At 37.7% G+C, this 22,988-nt stretch overlaps 1 protein-coding gene across 2 annotated transcripts in view; it reads left to right on the top strand.

The window, feature by feature from the left end:
• Nucleotides 1–20,428, top strand: part of LOC129727093 (calcineurin-binding protein cabin-1-like) — a 667,482-nt gene extending 647,054 nt beyond the window's left edge. For both annotated transcript variants that reach the window (XM_055684544.1, XM_055684543.1), the window contains one exon: nt 20,133–20,428. In XM_055684544.1, coding sequence (XP_055540519.1) covers nt 20,133–20,342 — 210 coding nt within the window. In that variant the 3' untranslated portion in view covers nt 20,343–20,428. The remainder of the gene's footprint in view (nt 1–20,132) is intronic.
• Nucleotides 20,429–22,988: the final 2,560 nt, after the last annotated feature.

The raw sequence follows: 22,988 nt of genomic DNA, 5'->3' as shown, positions 1-22,988 counted from the left end.
GAGCTTTTGAACACTTAAACAATGAATTTCATAATGTTTGAACATGTGTTTGAAAGTTATAGAAGGAAACGTAACCCGCAGACTGTTTAAAACTATAGCTACGATCAAAATATGTGGCCTGTGGCCTCAACATCATTTAAATTTGATATTGTACTATTTCAATGTTTGCGGCCTTGCTCGGGATTGAAGTTGAAATTGAAAGTCATTTCTATCGTTTCACTTTTTTTTGAGTCATTTCAATCATTTCACTTTTTCAAAAGGGCCAAATGTCGTATATCACTCAACTCAGTTCGAAGAGCTGAGCATTTTCTGTATGTGTGCGTGTAACGCTCTCCCAATCTCACTCGATTTTCTCAAAAATGGCTGAACCGATTTCAATGTAAATAATTGCAAATGAAAGGTCTAGTTGCCACATAAGACCCTATTGAATTTTATTGTAATCTGATTTCTAGTTTAGAGGTTATGTATCAAAATGTAAAAATCACGAAACATCAATATCTCAGAAACTACACAACTGATTTGAACAAAATTGATTTTAAATGAACGGGCTACCTAAAAAACCCTTAACTTTCGATTTTTATGAAGATTGAACATGTGGTTCAAAAGTTATGGAAAGAAACGTGTTCTGGAGACTATTTTATCTCACTCATGTTTCTCAGAGATGGCTGGACCGATTCTCATAAAATCAGTGTCATATGGAAGCTCTTATTGCCCCATAAGTCCCTATTGATTTCTTCTGTAAACAGATTATAAATCTAATTTTACAAATAATAAGTTTGAATGTGAAAGGCTGAGTCTGACCGCTAGGTGGATTAATTTAGGTTTTTTCTTCCGTATGGACTTCCTCACTGCGACCAGAATCGTTGATCTACTGTGAGACATGCCCGGGTGTCTGCTGTATCCCGCACTTCTATTATTAGCAGCTATACCGCTATTGAGAAGTGGCATGCTTATTATTATTTTCTATCAGTGCTTGTGTGTAATATACTACCCTTCCTTTTACACGCTTACTGTTCTCCTATACCGAGCCTCCTTCCTCCTGCCAAGTATCGCCAATTATAATTCCCTGGAGAAGTTTCGTTGTGCGTCCTTCTGGCCAGTTTTATTGATAAAAGGGACTTATTTTTGTTAAGAGGGAGTCACGCAAATGTATATGGGATGGTCCTGTGACCCCTCGTCGAAAAATGCAAAAAACGAAGCCATATAGTACCGAGTCGTCGTGTAGTTCACATCGCTCATTCGATTATTCTTAAATACTGTTTAATAAAGAAATTTATAGTATCTTCCTAACAACTCAGACTTTCCTTTCTACATGGGGCTCGTCCGGGAAGCGAGTTGTTATGGAAATACCGGCGAGATACGTGAAAGTTGTTCCATAAACGATTATTAGTTAAAGTGAAAAAGTAGATTCTTGTTTGCAAAGATGGCGGACCGTTTAACCGAGCTATGCTAAAATTTTACCAAAATTGGTTTAGTTCGGGAATGCGAGAAGAGAGGAATTCCCGCTACAGGAGACAAAAAGGCGATGGCAGAGAAAATTCTCTCTCACGACAACCTAGCGAAAAACGATGTAATTCCATGTACCAACGATGAGGTACACGATGGCAGCAAAACGCAGGAACGTAGAGAGAGAAACGATGACGCTGAAGGTAGCAACGACGAAAACGACGATGAAGATCATTATGACGACGACGACGAAGAGGTTAATCCTGACGACAATGAAGCTAGCAGCGAAGATGGCGCTGTCAAATTTCGTATTGCCATAAACGATGAAATGACGTCGACCCCAAGGAGAGTACGTGCAGTGCAAAGACCGTATACGTTTCGAGACGTAGAAGATAGTATTAAATCTTTTGGAGCAGAGGACGGCCAAAACGTGAAGATCTGGATACAGCAATTTGATGATATGTCAGTAGCCGCTTACTGGAATGACGAGCAGAAACTCATCATGTGCCGAAAAAAATTAACTGGTACCGCAAGACGATTCGTGTTCGCTCAACGTGACCTTGACTCGTTCAAGAAATTGAAATCTGCATTACTAAAGGAATTCGCCCCTTTTACCCGAGCAACTGATGTGCACCGTAGACTGGCATCACGAAGAAAAAAACCGACGGAGTCTACAAGGGATTACATCTATGAAATGCAGAGAATCGCCCAGGCAATCGACCTCGATGAACCGGGTGTTTGTGCACAAACCATCACACAGCTGAAAGCGAAACTACTGAACTATGAGAAGGTACAAGGAAAATCCAATAAGAAATCCCGATCCGACGAAAATCACATGAAGCCGAAGGAACAGCGAAAAATGGGACATAAGGAGAGTGACAAAGTAGGCACGAAGCGGCATTGTTTCAACTGCGGCGAGGCTTCGCAAGTCGCAAGCGAATGTCCGCAAAGAGTGTACAAAAAAGAGCGACAAAAAAACCGAAAAGAATGTGAAAATAGTAAATGCCATCTGTAATAGAAAACCGTTTCTTCAGGCTAAAGTGAATGAGATGGATATTAGCGCAATTATTGATACCGGTAGTGAAGTTTCATTAATTCGAAAGGATCTTTGGTTAGAGCTGGAGAAAACTGGAATGCAAATGCGTAAATATTTCCTTAAAGTACGTGGATATGGCGGAGCGGTGAACGATGTGTGCGGTGAGACTGTATTGAAGATGCTGCTTGATAAAGTTGATTATGAAATTCGTGTTTACATCGTGCCTTATGATGCCGTCGATATACAAATGTTAGTCGGAATGGACTTTCTTGCTAGTGTCGATTATTCTATTACGCCGGCGGGTGTTTGCATTAGAAAAAAATCGAACGAGGATTTCGAGCCAAGTGAAAGTGATGCGAAATGGATTCATCGTATAGAAGAATACGTTGGTACGGATGAAATTACTGTGCCGTATATGTATCGCGCCCGAATTACGGATTTAGTCAAAAGCTACAAGCCAGCAGATTCCGTAAAGGCTGCCAACGAATTGGTAATCAAGCTAACCGATAACGATTCAGTGTGTCAAAATCCGCGTCGTTTCGCGTATTTAGAGAAGGAAATCGTGATACAACCATCTCACAGTGAGTATTCTAGTGCAGTGGTTGTAGTTCCTAAGAAGGACGGATCGCGGCGCGTGTGCATCGACTATCGAGAAATTAATAAGAAAGTGATACGTGACAAATTTCCAATGCCAAATATAAAAGAATAAGTCGATCAGCTAGCTGAGGCTCGTGTGTTTACCATTCTTGATCTGAGAAATTCTTATTTCCATGTACCTGTGGAAGAAAAAAGTCGAAAGTACACAGCATTCGTCACCAGTGACGGGCAATATGAATTTCTACGGGCTCCTTTCGGGTTGTGTACTAGCGGTTCCGCGTTCGGTAGATTTATTGGAACAGTACTGAAAGATTTGGTGCAGGATGGTAAAATAATTGTATTCGTTGACGACATTATTATTCCTACGAAAGATGAAGAAGAAGGTATACGGGTTTTAGAAACGGTACTAAAAGTGGCTAAGTCGGCTGGTTTACAGTTCAACTGGAAGAAGTGTGTTTTCCTACAGCGTCGTGTTGAATATCTTGGCTACACGGTTTATGGCGGTGGCGTCGAGCCTGCCCCAGCGAAGGTAGAAAAACTTAAACAGTTTCCGCAGCCGACAACAGTTAAACAGTTGCAACGGTTTTTCGGATTAGCGAGTTATTTCAGAAAATTTATACCTTCGTTCGCTAACATCGCTCGTCCTTTGTCAAGAATGTTAAAAAAGGATGCTTGTTTTGAGTTCAATGAAGAAGCTTCAACCGCTTTCAGTCGCATCAAAGACATTCTATCGAAATACCCTGTGCTGCGCATATTCAGACCGGATGGAGAAATCGAAGTGCATACAGATGCCAGTAAAGTCGCTTTGGCAGGTATTTTGATGCAGCGTGCCTTGGATGACGGTAAGTTTCATCCATGTTACTACTACAGCCGATTAACCAACGGTGCTGAACAGAACTATCATTCATATGAACTCGAAACGTTAGCGGTAGTTGAATCATTAAAGAAATTTCGATGCTATTTGTTGGGGTACAAATTTAAAATAGTAACAGATTGTCGTGCTTTTAAAGATACAATGATGAAGCGGAAAATGAATGCGCGTGTTGCTCGATGGGTTGTCGCTCTTGCTGAATTCGAATACGAAGTCGAACATCGCTCAGGGAATCGTATGCCCCATGTTGATGCATTATCACGTGCTACCGTGCTGACATTGTCTTCACCGGTCAGTGCTCAGATCCGTGTAGCTCAAGAAAGTGACGATAAAGCGAAAGCTATTATGACGGTTATTGAGAGAGGAGATTCATTTGAAAATTATACCGTGAAAAACGGCGTGTTGTATAAGGGTGACGAGAAATCGCAACGAGTGTATGTCCCGGAGTCCATGGAGACGATCGGTACACGAAAAAGGCCATATAGGTGTGAGAAAGATTAAGGAAAGGATTGATGCTGAATATTTTATCCCAGGTCTAGAAGAAAAAATCAAAAGATGCATAAGTACGAACGTTCCCTGCATTGTCGGAGAGAAAAAGAAAGGTAAAGCAGAGGGTGAACTCCACCCGATCCCCAAGGGAGATGTGCCATTGGATACGTTCCACATTGATTATTTGGGTCCAATGCCATCTACGAAGAAATCGTACAATTATATCTTAACCGTAATCGACGCGTTCACAAAATTCGTCTGGCTTTTTCCTACGAAAACAACTTCTGCAGAAGAAGCGCTAAGGAAGCTTAGATTGATAAGCGATAATTTTGGGAATCCAAGAAGAATAATAACCGATAGAGGTGCAGCGTTTACGTCAAGAATTTTACTAAACACTGTGAAGAAGAAAGCATTGACTTGCATACCATTGTTACAGGTGTACCCCGTGGCAATGGGCAGGTTGAACGCATTCATCGCATAATCATACCGATGCTAACGAAGCTGTCCATCGACAAACCCGATGAATGGTTTCGCTTTGTGGGCGAGGCGCAAAAAGTATTGAATAATACGTGGCAGCGTGCGATAGAGACCACACCAATCCAACTACTGATTGGTGTGAAGATGCGTACAAAAACTGATGAAGTTCTTCATGAGATTTTGCAACAGAAGATCCGAGAAGATTTTCAGCGAGAACGCAATGAGCTTAGAAAATCAGCACACGATAAGATTTCCAAACTGCAAAATGAAAATCGACGATCGTATAATCTACGCAGAAAACCGTCAAGACAGTATGCTATTGGAGAATTCGTCGCAATACCGAAAACTCAGTTTGGTGTTGGACAGAAGCTAAAGCCGAAGTTTTTTGGACCGTATAAAATTGTTAAGGTTTTGCCGAATGATCGCTACGAGGTGAATAAAATCGATGAAAGTGCGGAGGGACCGAGAGTAACTACAACTGCTGGAGACTGTGTTAAGCCTTGGACACTTCCGGGTCGGAAGTGATGCCAGGAAAGGCCGTATGGGATGGTCCTGTGACCCCTCGTCGAAAATGCAAAAAACGAAGCCATATAGTACCGAGTCGTCGTGTAGTTCACATCGCTCATTCGATTATTCTTAAATACTGTTTAATAAAGAAATTTATAGTATCTTCCTAACAACTCAGACTTTCCTTTCTACATGTATTGTAGATTTCAGCGTAAAGGAAGGGTAACTGGTGGGGAGCCTGAGAATAAACCCATGCTCAAAAGTCCTTTTTGACATCGAATGGCCTGATTCTACTAAGATTCGAACCCTCGACCATCCGCTTGACAAAGCGCACTTTGTAACCTTGCGGCTACGCAGCTCCCCATCAATATCAATATCTTAGAAACTACACAACCGATTTTAACAAAAATGATGTCAAATGAACGGACTAGGGTATCGAACGTCTTCGGCAGTGGTTTGAGAAGTTGTGCTACGTTAACTAAATTTGTATCAGTCGTACCAAGATATAATTGTACATCATCAGCAAACATATGGATGCAGCAAGCTTTTAAAACTGATGGTAGATCATTTATAAACAATGAAAAGAGGAGTGGTCCTAAAACGTACGCTTGGGGTATGCCGGAAAGAATGAAGAGTAGACTAGATAGGTGATCATTAATTCCAACGCCTTGATTTCGAGAGCTTATATAAGACTCAATAAGAAACACAGCTTCTCGGCTAAAATTGAACTCATGCGAAAGTTTATGCAATAATTTCACATGGGAAACTCTATCAAATGCTTTAGAGAAATCTATCAAAAGCAAGAAACCTACACCTTTTGACGTAGAATACGTCTTACGGCATCATATACAGGGACCCAACTTCAATACAGGGATCCAATTTCAAAACCGAAAACATCGAGAGCGTCACGAAAATTTTCCAATTTCAAACGTTTTGAACTCAGTCAGTTTCCAACCGATTTCTGTCATTTTTGCAGCAATCGATTGGAAAATCATTTAAGCACCCGTCCAAATGCAGAAAATTGTTAGTAGTGGTTAGCTGCAGTTCCTACTTCTTTCAGTTCGGCTTCCCTTTGATCTGAGTTTGACCTCACCAGCGGTAATCCAATTCAGATATCGTTGGGTGAATACGACCCGAAACTGAAAGAGACTCGCACCGCCAGGTGGTTTGAGAAGCCACCATCAACCAGCGTATGTATATATATAGGGTGTATGCACATAACGTGTGTGAATAGCTATAGCGTGTGTCGCTAGCTATATTAGGTGCGTGGCTTGCTGAATAGCGTGTGACTAGCGTGCATGGCTTGCTATATAGCGTGTGTGGCTTACTGTATAGCGTGTGTGTCTAGCGTGCGTGGCTTGCTATATAGCGTGAGTGGCTAGCTATATAGCGTGCGTGGCTAGCTAAATAGCGTGTGCATGTCTATAGCGTGTCTGTGCATGTTTAAAGTGTGTGTGGCTTGCTATATAGCGTGCGTGGCTTGCTATATTGCATGTGTGGCTAGTAGTATAGCGATTAAAGTTTTCATTCATAATTGCAAATAAATCACCTCATGTTGAATTTAATTATCACTGTAAATCATTCAGAACTAAATAAAAAATTTGCCATGTTGAAAAAAATTTATTCAGTTGTCAGATGGCATTGACAAACACAATAGACCTTTTTTGAATTCAGCTAAGCCTAAAAAAAATCTGAAAAGTTTTTGAGCTAGTGAGCCTGAATAACATAATTTTTCGCTTAAGTTTTACTCTTTGCAGCAATCATTTGTAGAATTATCTACGCTATCGTAAAAATCAGCAAATTGTTATTTGAACTGCTATACCATAGATGGGGAATGCATCATTTGCCCTCGTCTGTAGTCTCTTCGTAACCACTGTCTTAATTAAGATATCTTAGTGCAACTTGATACAAAAGACAGACTCAACACAATTCAATTTCATTCTTGTTTTTGATACGGCAGCAAGTGAAACCGCATAGCTGCACAAAGATACTGCTGTTGTTAATTGTCGTTACCGGTGCCAGCTATAGAGGTAAACGGCATCTGGAGCACAGAGACCATTAAATTTATTAACCCCAATTGAGTGTATTCCCAAACTTATTCCAAGAGATACATTCCTATTCCTTTCTACATGTATTGTAGATTTCAGCGTAAAGGAAGGGTAACTGGTGGGGAGCCTGAGAATAAACCCATGCTCAAAAGTCCTTTTTGACATCGAATGGCCTGATTCTACTAAGATTCGAACCCTCGACCATCCGCTTGACAAAGCGCACTTTGTAACCTTGCGGCTACGCAGCTCCCCATCAATATCAATATCTTAGAAACTACACAACCGATTTTAACAAAAATGATGTCAAATGAACGGACTAGGGTATCGAACGTCTTCGGCAGTGGTTTGAGAAGTTGTGCTACGTTAACTAAATTTGTATCAGTCGTACCAAGATATAATTGTACATCATCAGCAAACATATGGATGCAGCAAGCTTTTAAAACTGATGGTAGATCATTTATAAACAATGAAAAGAGGAGTGGTCCTAAAACGTACGCTTGGGGTATGCCGGAAAGAATGAAGAGTAGACTAGATAGGTGATCATTAATTCCAACGCCTTGATTTCGAGAGCTTATATAAGACTCAATAAGAAACACAGCTTCTCGGCTAAAATTGAACTCATGCGAAAGTTTATGCAATAATTTCACATGGGAAACTCTATCAAATGCTTTAGAGAAATCTATCAAAAGCAAGAAACCTACACCTTTTGACGTAGAATACGTCTTACGGCATCATATACAGGGACCCAACTTCAATACAGGGATCCAATTTCAAAACCGAAAACATCGAGAGCGTCACGAAAATTTTCCAATTTCAAACGTTTTGAACTCAGTCAGTTTCCAACCGATTTCTGTCATTTTTGCAGCAATCGATTGGAAAATCATTTAAGCACCCGTCCAAATGCAGAAAATTGTTAGTAGTGGTTAGCTGCAGTTCCTACTTCTTTCAGTTCGGCTTCCCTTTGATCTGAGTTTGACCTCACCAGCGGTAATCCAATTCAGATATCGTTGGGTGAATACGACCCGAAACTGAAAGAGACTCGCACCGCCAGGTGGTTTGAGAAGCCACCATCAACCAGCGTATGTATATATATAGGGTGTATGCACATAACGTGTGTGAATAGCTATAGCGTGTGTCGCTAGCTATATTAGGTGCGTGGCTTGCTGAATAGCGTGTGACTAGCGTGCATGGCTTGCTATATAGCGTGTGTGGCTTACTGTATAGCGTGTGTGTCTAGCGTGCGTGGCTTGCTATATAGCGTGAGTGGCTAGCTATATAGCGTGCGTGGCTAGCTAAATAGCGTGTGCATGTCTATAGCGTGTCTGTGCATGTTTAAAGTGTGTGTGGCTTGCTATATAGCGTGCGTGGCTTGCTATATTGCATGTGTGGCTAGTAGTATAGCGATTAAAGTTTTCATTCATAATTGCAAATAAATCACCTCATGTTGAATTTAATTATCACTGTAAATCATTCAGAACTAAATAAAAAATTTGCCATGTTGAAAAAAATTTATTCAGTTGTCAGATGGCATTGACAAACACAATAGACCTTTTTTGAATTCAGCTAAGCCTAAAAAAAATCTGAAAAGTTTTTGAGCTAGTGAGCCTGAATAACATAATTTTTCGCTTAAGTTTTACTCTTTGCAGCAATCATTTGTAGAATTATCTACGCTATCGTAAAAATCAGCAAATTGTTATTTGAACTGTTATACCATAGATGGGGAATGCATCATTTGCCCTCGTCTGTAGTCTCTTCGTAACCACTGTCTTAATTAAGATATCTTAGTGCAACTTGATACAAAAGACAGACTCAACACAATTCAATTTCATTCTTGTTTTTGATACGGCAGCAAGTGAAACCGCATAGCTGCACAAAGATACTGCTGTTGTTAATTGTCGTTACCGGTGCCAGCTATAGAGGTAAACGGCATCTGGAGCACAGAGACCATTAAATTTATTAACCCCAATTGAGTGTATTCCCAAACTTATTCCAAGAGATACATTGACATAAGACAGGCTGTCGTTTTCTACGTTAACTCTGCAGTCGTGTCTTATAAACAACCTCTTCGACTTTTTTGTCGATAAATCTATACAAATTATCGTGGACCTTGAGGAGTGCTGTGGTGGTACTGTGTTCAGATCTAAAACCAGACTGATAAGGACTAAAGAGATTAAACCGTTGAATATGCACCTGAATTTGATTTTTCAAAATTTTCTCGAAAACCTTGGACGGGGAACACAGAATGCTAATAGGACGGAGGTTGTTCAAGCCAGAGTTAGAGGGTTTCTTACGGATTGGAATAATTTTCGCGGTCACGCTCGTGGAAATTTTTGCACTTGTGATGAATAAGTTGAAAAGGTACGTTAATGGTGTAATTACAGATGATAGGATGACTTTAATAAACCTTGATGGAATGCCATCCAAACCGATTGCATTCGAAGCTATCGAAAAAAACCTAAATTAATCCACCTAGTGGTCAGACCAAGCCTTTCTCATTCGTACTTATTATTTGTTAAAACAGATTTACACGACACACCTAATTTCAGAAAAAAATATCCCTTGATAATATTTGCTGGATTTATTTATCACTCTAAAAATACAAATCATTGGTAGCAGTGAAACCATATCGAACATTTAAAACATAATCTTCAAACATATATGAACATGCATTAACACATGCGAATAACATAAAATAAATATGTTTCAAATATATGACGCGAAATTTTTTTTTGATCGTGGTATAATCGAAACGTCACTGTATGTACTCATATATAGGTTGGACTCGATTATATGTAGACTCGATATATCATTCGTTAAAATATAATTTTTGATTTGATTGTTTACAGTAAGAATTATTTTTTACATTTTGATACATAACAGATAAGATTATAATAAAATTCAATAGGGTCTTATGAGGCAACTAGAACTTTCATTTGAATTATTAGTTTCATGAAAATCGGTCTAGCCATCTCTGAGCAAATCGTGTGAGATTGGGAGAGCGTTACATACATACATACACAATAGGGTGGGGAATAGTTATATGGAAAAAACGAAACTTGATAGCAGAAAGCCAGAACCAAGTTTTTATTGTTCTATTTGGAGCCTCAAACAATCCTTAACTTATCGGAAGTCGATTGGTTGAGTTTCCGCTTAGCGCATTGCATTTCAAATTTATATGGAGATTTGTACGGAAAAACCAACGTTTTTGCATTTTCCATTCTAAAGAGCTCAAAGCGGCTCGAACCATTGGTTTCATGACTTCAAATGGTAGGTTTTTTGATGCCTAGCAATTTGGCCGAAGACATCAAAAAGCTAGGGTGTCCCAAAAAAATACTGGAGCTGTTCGAAGAAGAGTATGTCGAAATTTATGTTGCAAATCATTTTTTCTGCCAACACTGCCAGTGTACCGGCGTTAGTCAGATTTCCATCACAAGTAACCTCTGAAACACGTTGTAGATTCTACCTACGCCTAGAATATTGACCTGAATTTGTTTGTTTGATCCAGCTGAGTGTATAAACTCGTTACTACAGGTTATTTCTGATGGGAATGCTACTGGCGCCGGTACATTGGTAATGTTGGCAAAAAACAAGATTTTCTGCATTTAAATCGACATACCCAAACTTGAACAGCTATAGTTCTTCTTAGGGACATCCTAGCTCTTCAGTGCCTTCTGCAAAGTTGTTAGGTATCTAAAATACTATACTTTTACATAACGTAGTGCATTATTAGATCATTATTGAGCTCTCTAGAAAGGTAAATGCAAAAAAGTAAGTTTTCCCATATAAATTTTCATACAAATTTGAAATGCAATGCGCCAAGCGGAGACAGAACCAATCGACTTCCGATACGTTCAGAAGTGTTTGGGGCCCCAAAAGGAACCAAAATAACTTGGTTCTGGAAAATCGATCACTTTTCGCCACCCTAATACACACACATATACGCACACACACCCATACCGAAAATGCTTAGCTCGTCGAACTAAGTCGATTGATATACGATATTCGACCCTCTGGAGCACTTTTATACCTTTGGTTTTTGCAGTGATTGCTATATGCTTGTCGAATCTAACTCTGTTTCTGATTCATGTGAGCTATTCCGAAAATTTTTCTCTTCGGTATTTGCTTCTGGTTGTGTATCTAACGACAACGCAAGTCGCGCCGCTGCCAATGTTCCAGCTGACCTAATTGACCTTGACATTTTTGAAATAACGCCTCAAATGCTTTTTACCGCTGCAAGAAAACTGAAAAATTCTTTCTCTGCTAGTCCCGATGGTATACCGGCTGTACTTTTATGCCGTTGTGCAGAGACTCTGGCTACACCACTTTGCTCTATATTTAATCAATCGTTGGTGCAAGGAAAATTTCCCAAGGTTTGGAAGCACTCTTATATGTTTCCAGTCTTCAAGAGTGGTGAACGTCAAAATATAAGAAACTATCGTGGAATTACTAATCTGTGTGCGGCATCTAAGCTGTTCGAAATTATTGTGAGCACTGTTATCCTGAACTGCACGAAAAATTACATTTCCTCCGATCAGCATGGATTTATACCTGGCCGTTCCGTAGCAACGAACCTCATGGACTTCACATCAAACTGTATCGCTGAAATTGAACGCAAAGCGCAAGTCGATGTTATTTACATCGACCTAAAAGCAGCTTTTGATCGCATCGACCATTCTATACTGCTGAAAAAAATATCGCGATTGGGAGCAACGTCACGTTTCGTCAAGTGGTTGGAATCATTTCTGTGTGATAGAACGTTGCAGGTTAAGCCGCAAGGTAGTAATCTTGGGCCACTACTTTTCATCATCTTTTTCAACGACGCGGCTAGCGCTCTAGGAATTGGTTGCAGACTTGTTTACGCCGATGATTTGAAAATTTATTTGACGATTCGTAACATTGAAGATTGTTACCGTTTACAGTCCCTACTGGACTGCTTCGTGACGTAGTGTAAACTAAATTCCTTGACACTGAGCACGGCAAAATGTGAAGTGATTACATTTCACCGGATTCAATCACCGATAATTTTTACGTACGCAATTGACGGAATGGCGCTAAACAGAGTCAACTTGGTTTCATCGCAAAAATTGGACGTGATTTCAAGGATCCCCATTGCTTTAAAGCGTTGTATTGTTCTTCAGTGCGTCCCATACTGGAAAATGCAAGTGTGGTTTGGACCCCGCATCAGCTGTCTTGGAATCTCAGATTAGAACGTGTGCAGAGAAGATTTATCCGTTTGTCGTTTGTTAGGACTTGATACGCTTGAACGTCGCCGAAAGACACAGCAGGCATTATTCGTTGCTAAGATTTTAAATGGCGATATAGACTCACCGAAATTACTATCCACGATAAATTTTCGCGCTTCACATCGCATGCTGAGATCTTCAACGATGCTACATTCCACCGCACGAACTACGGTTACTACGACTGCAGCATACATAGTTAGAATTTTCACAAATGTTGAACATCTTTTTAACTTTGGTGAATCCACACATATTTTTGAACAGAAAATTGTTAGACTAAGTTCCTTTTAACTATCGATTCATTAAGACAACTGTCAGATGATGCTATAAACAAACAAATAATTCTAGGAGAAAGGCAAAAATCAATAGATTCTTACGGCGCAACTAGACCTTCCATATGATACCGATTTTATGAAAATTGGTTCAGCCATCTCTGAGGAATATGAGTAAGATCAAATAGTCTCCAGAACACATTTCTTCCCATAACTTTTAAACCACATGTCCAATCTTTATAAAATTCGAATGATAAGTGGTTTTTTAGGTAGCCCGTTAATTAAGAACCAATTTTGTTAAAATCCGTTGTGTAGTTCCTGAGATAATGAGCTTTCGTTATTTCCACATTTTGATACATAACATATAAACTAAAATCCGATTTCAATATAATTTAATAGGGTTTCATGGGAAAACTAGACCTTTCATTTGGAAATAATTTTTTGAAAATCAGTCCAGTCATCTCTGAGAAAATCGAGTGAGGTCGAAAATTTGCACATACACACAAAGCAAGCCCGTTCTTTTGACACCAATTTTGTTCAAATCGGTTGTGTAGTTACTGAGATATTGAAGTTTTGTGATTTTCAAATTTTGATACATACACACACACATACAGAAAATGCTCAGCTCGTCGAACTAGGTCGATTGATATACGAGATTCGACCCTCTGAAGCACTTTTATACCTTTGGTTTTTGCAGTGATTGCCATACCTTTCTAGGAGAAAGGCAATAGTATTTGAGACATCCAGTTCGCTACAATGGGTGAACGAAAAACCATGAATGTTTTCAGGTGGTATTGATGGGGGTGTAGGGTCTTGTGTGAATTGTTCGCCAAAAAGATATTTATATCGTCACCAGTATTATTATACTTAATACTGTCGGAGGCACCATTAATAACATTAAGCTGTTTAAGTTTTGTCCATAGTTCTTTAGTTGAACTCGCAGAATCTATATTTTGCTATTTTTACTCACGGTAGATAAAGAAGTCCGCCGGTGCTATTCTTAGCCCTACCGTCGAAGGCTTGCCGCGTTGACTGCTGCTCTGATTGGCGTCGATCGATGGTGAGCGTTGGCGTCACTCGATGTTAGCAATGGCGCGTGTCCGAAATGCCGGATTATCATACTTTAATGTACCTCGGATTTTCTTTCACCAAAAGTTAATTTGGGTCCATACCTTTCAAAATCAACCGTTTTAAAAAAAATTCATCGGGTTAAAATTGAATAAAATTGATTTAAATTTTTTTGTGTATTTTTTTTTTAATTATACTAATTTTTAATGTTAAATACACTGATAACGTTCAAAATAAATAACTTCATCATAATCTTAAGCTTAAAATAGCTTTCCTAGTAGATTTTTAGTTTACATGTTGCAGAAAAAATGAGATATATACACAGGTATTTAAAAACCTAAATTAATCCACCTAGCGGTCAGGCTCAGCCTTTCTCATTCGAACTTATCATTTGTAAAATTGAATTTACGTGAATGCTTAAGTCCATATATTCACTCTTTGGATTCTTGAAAAATATTGATGTTGTAATTGAAGTATAAAATATGAAATTTGAAGTAATATTAGTGCTTAGGAAATAGCGAAATAAAAGAAATGACTCTTAATTTCGAACAATTTAATCACGAGCGATACCAGGAACGTTCAAATTGTACGATACCACATTTAAATCATATATATTGATCAAAGCTGGTATAGTTTTAAATAGTCTTCGAATTTCTTTTCTTTCCAAAACTTTTGAACCACATATCAAATTGTTATGAAGTTTGATATTTGTAAGTTTGAGAGATGACTCGTTTGTATGACAATAGTTATGTTCAAATAAGTCGTGTAATGCTTGAGATAATAGACTTTCGTTGTTTTAACAATTTAATACATAACGGTTACATAACGGGCTTAAGTTCGATTATTATCGAATGAAAAGGGAACGTATAGGGTAACCAAACTTTGAAACCACGTGTTCAATTATAATTCATCAGTTAACCTTTAACTAGTCCGTTCATCTGATATCAATATTGTTCAAAACGGTTGTGTAGTTTTTAAGATAATGAAGTTTCGTGATTTTCACATTTCGATACATTACAGACGAAGTTACAGTCCGATTACAGCAAAATTTAATGGGGTGTTATGAGGCAGCTAGACCTTTCATTTGACACTAATTTTGTGGAAATCTCTGAGAAAAGAGATTGAGTTTAGGTAGTCTTCGGAATATGTTTCTTTACATAGCTGGATTTCACATTTTTAAACATTACAGGCAAAGTAATAATCCGTTTGCAAAAAAAAATCAATAGGGTCTTATGAGGCAACAAGACCTTCCATATGGCACTAATTTTATGAAAATTGGTCCAGCCATCTCTGAGAAACATGAGTGAGACTAAATAGTCTCTAGAACACGTTTCTTTCCATAACTTTCTAAACCACAAGTTCAATCTTCATAAAATTGGAAAGTTAAGGGTTTTTTACGTAGCTCGTTCATTTGAATTAACTTTGTTCAAATCGGTTGCCTAGTTTCTGAGATATTGATGTTTCGTGATTTTTACATTTTGATACATAACCTCTAAACTAGAAATCCGATTACAATAAAATTTAATGGGGTCTTACGGGGCAAATAGGCCTTTCATTAGCAATTGATTTCATTGAAATCGGTTCAGCCATCTCTGAGAAAATCGAGTGAGATTGGGAGAGCGTTACACACACACATACACACACATACAGAAAATGCTCAGCTCGTCGAACTAAGTCGATTGATATACGAGATTCGACCTTTTGGGGCACTTTTGTACCTTTGGTTTTTGTCAGTGATTGCTATACCTTTCTAGGAGAAAGGCAAAAACATTACAAAAAAACCCGAGCACATTTATATAGCAGTGGTTGATATGCATTTGCTATTCACTCACTGCAAAATAACCTTGGTTGCTATGGTGCATGTGAAAAAATCAGTGATTGCTATGATTTACAACACATGTGAAACAGTGATATTAACAAACCATTTCGACAATGTTCAAACAAACGAAGGCTCGTCTAGTTGTTTTCGGTAGATTGTACAAAATGAAGAAAACACAAGAACAAAATCGGCCTAAAATCTGTCTTTTGTGTTTCAAAAACCTAAATTAATCCACCTAGCGGTCAGACCCAGCCTTTCTCATTCATACTTTTATTTGTAAAAATAGATTAAATGAACGCTTCAATCCAATAAATAAAACTACCGAACCGATCGACGTGAAAGTTTGTATGTAGGGGTTTTTGGTCCCGATAAAGGTTCCTATGATAGTTTGTGACCCCTCCCTCTTCTGGAAAGGAGGGGTCCAATACAAATGGAACATACATTTCTGCACAACTCAAGAACAAACCAAGCAAATGAAACCGAATTTGGCATGTGGATGTTTTAAAGGGTGAATAAATATGTCCATAATGGTTCGACGCCCCTCCCTCTTATGGAAGCACATGTTTCTGCACAAATTTCTGCACATCTCGCGAACTAATCAACTAAATGGAACCATATTTGGCAGGTGAATGTTTTTAGTGGTAACAAATACCTCAGACCTCAGGCAACATTTTGGATATTGTTTTTGGCACATTTTGCATGTGTAGGATAAGTGGTAGGATAGGTGCTGAGTCGAGAAAATTTTCAGTTCAAAAAGATACTCGAAATAAATATATCAATCAATAGTTTTAAAAAGTCTTTAAATTTCTTTTCGTTCCATAACTTTTGAGCCACATATAAAATTGTTATGAAGTTTGTTATTTGTAAGTTTGAGAGATGACTCGTTCGTATGACACTAGTTATGTTCAAATAAGTCATGTGAAATAATAGACTTTCATTGTTTTATTAACAATTTAATACAAAACGGTGGCTTAAGTCACAGAACAGATATGCAACTTCGAACAAAACTCTCCAGGTGCCCAAGCTTTCGCATTCATTTTTTGCTGTTCCATCCTACATTGATTTTACAGTGCATCGTTCGAACAGTTCGCTCCAATAGTTTGAACATGCACCAAAAAACTATTTTACTGTGCTTTAATGACCAGGCAAAAAGGTGATCTTGAATAGTTGAATCTATCAAAATCAAGTTAAGACTGGACTGCATTCAAGAGCTCTTTAAAGAGGAAATTCAGCAACAATTCACAATCAACGTCAATAGAACAAATTAAAAAATCTTTCAACCATTCAAACATTGTCTAACAAATTTTCTTGGATCGTACACCTCACGACTGTTGAAACTATTTTAACCTGTTAATTGATTTACTTGAACATTTTCGTTGGACTTGGAAACCGAATTTCTCGATCAACGACAATATTTTTTTTTCGTACCATTTTCTATACCTAACATTGTTAGAAATGCATATCAGACGCGCTGTACCAGCACTGCTTACGACATTAGGTACAATGTAAAAAATGATTGTCGTTAGTCAAGATATTCAGTTTTCAACTTGGGCAACAATGAAATTCATTAAAAATATATCTACACAAAAACCGTTGCACGTATGCGAGTGGTACTGTACGTTTATCATGAAAAGGCACCCTCGCTATACCAGTACCGGGTAGAACAAAGGATTCTCTCGACGAAAAAGCGGCGAGAGCTCATACAGTCCTTTTGTTGAATGAATGGAATATAAGCGTAATGAAATTTCGAGTGTAAAATGCATTCTCTCCACCGCTAGATGTCGATACTTAAAATAAAGAGATTTTGTCTCGTTTTTGGTTCTTCAGTTGAACAGATGTGCTTAAGTGCAATTATAATCAAATGAAATGGGAACGTATAGGGCAGCCAAACTTTGAAACCACGTGTTCAATCATAATTCATCAGTTAACCCTTAACTAGCCCGCTCATCTGATAATAATATTGATCAAATCGGTTGTGCAGTTTTTGAGATAATGAAGTTTCGTGATTTTCACATTTTAGTACTTTACAGACGAAGTTACAGTCCGATTACAGTAAAATTCGATAGGGTGTTACGAGGCAGCTAGACTTATTAGTTGACACTAATTTTGTGGAAATATGGTCAACCATCTCTGAGAAAAGTGAGTGAGTTCAAGTAGTCTTTGGAATATGTTCCTTTTCATAGCTGGATTTCACATTTTTAAACATAACAGGCAAAGTAATAGTCCGATTGCAAAACAAATCAATAGGGTTTTATGGAGCAACTAGACCTTCCATTTGAAACTGATTTTATGAAAATCGGTTGAGCCATCTCTGAGAAACATGAGTGAGATTAAGTAGTCTTCAAAACACGTTTCTTGTCATAACTTTTGAACCACAAGTTCAATCCTCATGAAATTCAAAAGTTAAGGGTTTTTCAGGTAGCTTGTTCATTTGAAATCAATTTTGTTCAAATCGGTTGTGTAGTTTTCGAGATAATGATGTTTCATGATTTTTACATTTTGAAACATAACCTCTAAACTAAAAATCCGATTACAATGAAATTTAATAGGGTCTTATGGGACAAAGAGACCTTTCATTTGCAAATAATTTCATGAAAATCGGTTCAGCCATCTCTGAGAAAAGTGAGTGAGAATAAAAATCTGCACATACACACATCCACATACAGAAAATGCTCAGCTCAGGCTTAAAAGTGAAACAACCTAAATTGATACATAATACACTGACAAAAACCATAAACACTGTTTCATTCTCGAATGCGACAAAGATAGTGGAATGTATCCCAAAGTTCTTTGCGGTAGCTGCTATATTGTATACTATAGTATGTTTTAACCATCTAGAAAAAATAAACCAGAAATAAAACATTTGAGTTTTTATAAACTTTTGTAACAAAAATATGAAATCAGACAGATTAAAAACAATTCACAACTTTTGAAGTATTTTATCATGTATACACTCCCCCAACAATTATGGATCACTTTTGTGTTTTATGTTATTTGACTCTGTTAAAAAAAACTGTTTGTAGGCATGTAGCATTTTGGTAGTGAAACATACCGTTGATCCATAATTGTGTGGGGACTGTAATAATTATAAATCATTGCAAGCGATTCGGTTAAAAGTAAAAAAATTTCATTAAAGAAACGCAGGTAGTTGCAATGGAACTCAATTTTCTACATGTTGATGTTACACGATTTGTATAGATCACCAATCAAATCGAAAAATGTAGGTTGAAAAAACACTAAAAATTCAAATCAATTTTTTTCAAATTTCCCCCGATGGATGATTTTAAAACCAGCCGATTTTGAAAGGTTAGGACCAAAACTTACTTTTGGTGAAAGAAAATCCGAGGTACATTAAAGTACGATAATCCGGCACTTCGGACACACCGTGTTGCGTCGATCAATGTGAAGCGATGGCGTCGGTCAAACCTTATCGACGGCGTCGTTTGCCGGCTGATCGCAAGTGCCGACGTTTGACCAAAGCGTCAATCCCGTCGTGGGTCAGCAGCGTGAGGGTGGCAGCGTCGCGCTAGTGCAGCGGCTAGTAAAGGGCGAAAAGAAAGCCCAAAAAATAAGCCGACAACGGCTGAATTGGAACTTCAGCATTTCTGTCGTACACACATTTAAAACTTCTTACCTTTTTTTACTAACAAAACCGCACAAAAAAGCGTCCGTAGACCGCATTCCTATTAAACCGCATTAGCCAAACCCTAACGAAAAGTAAAAACTTAACGAGAGAGAACACTCCCGTTTCACAAAAGACTTACAATAAAACGCACGCGAACTAAACTAATCACACTACTGCCTCGCTCACGATCAGAATTGAAATGGGCGAGTAGTTGTTCCGAAAATCCTCAGATAAGTTGCGCGGTATTCGGTTTCCGCGATCGGAAGTAATGAACCACTTCAACACGATCATTTATGGCTTAAGCGTGAATGATTATATCTCCTTCTTTCTTCCGTTCTTGCAATCGCAGATTTGCTTCCCCACCCGCTTCGGTATTTAGTGAGACGGCAAATACTAAGAAAAGGGAATTTGAAATTGCTGAATTCAATGTGGTGGAGTATTTGTATACAAGCGTCTGATTTTCAATTCTATCAAGCAACATTGAACAGTGAATCTAAGTGAAATTGAATGATTTAAATTCGTAAAACAGTGACCATGTTACAAATTTTGAATTAGAAATTAGTGTGATGTCCGATACCTCAATAAATAAAATTTGATTTGAAATTAAATTTAAGGTACATTTTATTGTTTTTTTTAGGTCTATATACCAGGTCTAACGAAGCAACGAAAAATCATAATAGCTAAGAAAGAGCCGCCTGCTTCAAACACTGCAACAACCTCGTCATTGAATCAGACGTTCCAAGGCCAAGCGTGCAATGTACCTCCCGTATCCCATCAGAGTACATTAAGCCCAACTGCAATGTACTCATCATCATCTACAAATTCTATACACCATTATTGCCCTTAGATACAAGTATATAATCCAATTTTATTTTGAAACGTTATTTGTATTATCTTTCATATCACTTGGTTATTAAATGATACTAAAAAACAGTCTATCGATTTTTCAATTAGATTTTTATTTTGGGTGCCATTACTTGAGTCCTTGCGTTCCATTAAATATGATAATTTCCTGTTAGAAAACATAGCTGATTACTTGGATTTTAATAAAAAGACCCAATAATAAAGCATGTACCTTTCATCAGAAGTCGTTAAAATTGCGTAAGGTTACGACTGGGAGTTTGCTGGGAACGCTGAATGAATAATTTCGAAGTGATTCGTAAATTAAGGCGCAACTAATAAAATGTAAACAAATCGTTGTTTCACACCATAGATTTTTCCAGGCGCGTTTGTATTAGTGCGATGTATTAGAATTGGTGACATGATTTTTTTTTGTAAGCTATAAAAATATTTTGTCACCTGTGAGAACTGTCATCCGAAGAGGAAATGAACAACTTCCGAGTTTGATTCGTAATGGTAACTGTATAGGGATACCATCCGTCCTGATTTAGCAGGACATGTCCTGATTTTGAAACCCTGTTTTGACGTCCTGATTTATTTTTCATTTTCTGGCATTTGTCCCGATTTTAATAAGGTTTTCAATTTTGTAGTGTGATAATAATATGCAGAATTTTCCAAAATCAAGAATTTTTTTGATTCCAGAACACAACGGTCACTACCGACGATTTTGTTTTTAGTTGAATCTTAGTTAGGTGACCAGAGAAATCTTTTAGGTATTGTAACCGTTAAACATTTGGCTTCACATTGGTCATACAAGCTAATGATCTATCATAATATCTTGTGCGATGTAAGCAGTGCAAACATTAGCGGCATCTAGTTATCATAAATTCAGTCGTTTACGGTGTTACAAAATGATGCCTTTTGCGACTAAACATGAGACTTTTGGTTTTCGCGTATATTCATCACTTTGTGGAATTAATAAAAGTTTGAATATACATTATATGAGTTTATCTGTATTGCTGTGTGAGTATGTTACACTCATCGCAAGAAGTCGCAACACAAAACCATATGCGATAAAATACTTGGTTGCTCATACAGCTATACGATAGTGATGTACCATAGAACTCTATACGAGGTAACCCGTGCAAACATATGCGATTTTAAGTTATCTAGGCTTGTTTTCATGAGTTTAGTCATTAAGGGTGATACAAAATGATAGGTTTTGCGACTAAATTTATATGCAATACGACGTGATACTGGAGATTTTGCTTCATACGTATAATTATCACTTTGTGAGTTTACTATGAGTTTGGACAGGCATGATATGAGTTTATGTATATTACTATGCGAGTATGTTACACTCATCGCAAGAAGTTCGCAAAATAACACCATAAGCGATTAAACACATACGTTGTTCATACAGCAATACGATACTGATGTGCCATAGAACTTTCTACGAGGTAATCCGCGCAATATTATGCGACTTCTGGTTGTCTGGGATGTGTTTCGTTATAATCGTATCGTATCTTTAGGGTGGTTTATTTAATTAATTTTAGTTATACTGTAGCGTAAGTAATTATGATAAATTAAAGAACTTAGGTTTAGGTTTAGATTAGGGTTTAGTTTACCTAATTCTAGATTTAATATTTAGCTTTGAGTGAATAATATTTTAGATGCATTTTGAATAATTATGATACAGATTTTAGTTAGACTTTTTGGTTTATTTATGGTTCAACAATAAATTTCAATTTTTTCTTTTGTATATTTTTGGTCACTATTTGGTCCATATTTTAATGAAAAAAGTCACTATTATTTTGCTACTAGCCCTGATATTTCACGAGAAAATCGTAACCAAATATCGCTAGCGGCGAAGATGAATTTCGTGGAAGTTTTTTTCGGAAAATGTTTGAGTTTTTAATGGAGTGATTCATTCATGCGAACAAAAAAACTTCAACGTTCAAGGTAAGTTAACACAAATTGAGTTTCTGAGTGGAATATAAGCAGTAGAGCTTGGCAAACTGAATCCTGCCCACAACGCATATCACCTGACGAAGCCGTCAGTTACCCTATATATATTAAATACGGGTCAATTTTTTTGATATTGATATGTCAAATGAATTGAAAGTCTGAGAATAATAATAAAATCTATTAGATTCTAATATTATTTTGAGGCGGGGCTTACCGAATGGAAATTGACTCCGGAATGCGCTGCAAGTACTCAGTCATTCTGCAAAGGGTCTTTGGAAGGTCGGTAGAGCTAACACCTTCTAGGTTCCGAAAACAAGACAGACGCTGAAACAAGAATCAACAGCATTGTCTTTTTTTCACCCTATCACTGCCAGACAGTGGAATCTAGAAGGTCATACATACATACATACATGTAACCGTTAAACATTTGGCTTAACGGGGGACCCTACTCTGTAAGGTCGAAAAATTTTTTTTTCCAATGTTTAGCGTAAAGTAAGGTGTACGGCTATTTTGGCTATTGATTATTTTATTTATTTATTTATTTCAATTATTTATCTGATCATTTACGATCTAAATAAAATGTAAAGAGTGTGTGGGTGGGGAAAAGCTCATTGGAGGTGGTCTTCAATACCCTCTTCAAATGTGCGCAAAAATCCCACCATCTTTCAACAATTACAATAGCATT

Source organism: Wyeomyia smithii, chromosome 3, assembly GCF_029784165.1.
Source record: "Wyeomyia smithii strain HCP4-BCI-WySm-NY-G18 chromosome 3, ASM2978416v1, whole genome shotgun sequence".
Lineage (NCBI taxonomy): Eukaryota > Metazoa > Arthropoda > Insecta > Diptera > Culicidae > Wyeomyia > Wyeomyia smithii.
The sequence above is the reverse complement of the archived record's forward strand: the minus strand, read 5'-3'. Positions and strand labels throughout refer to the sequence as shown.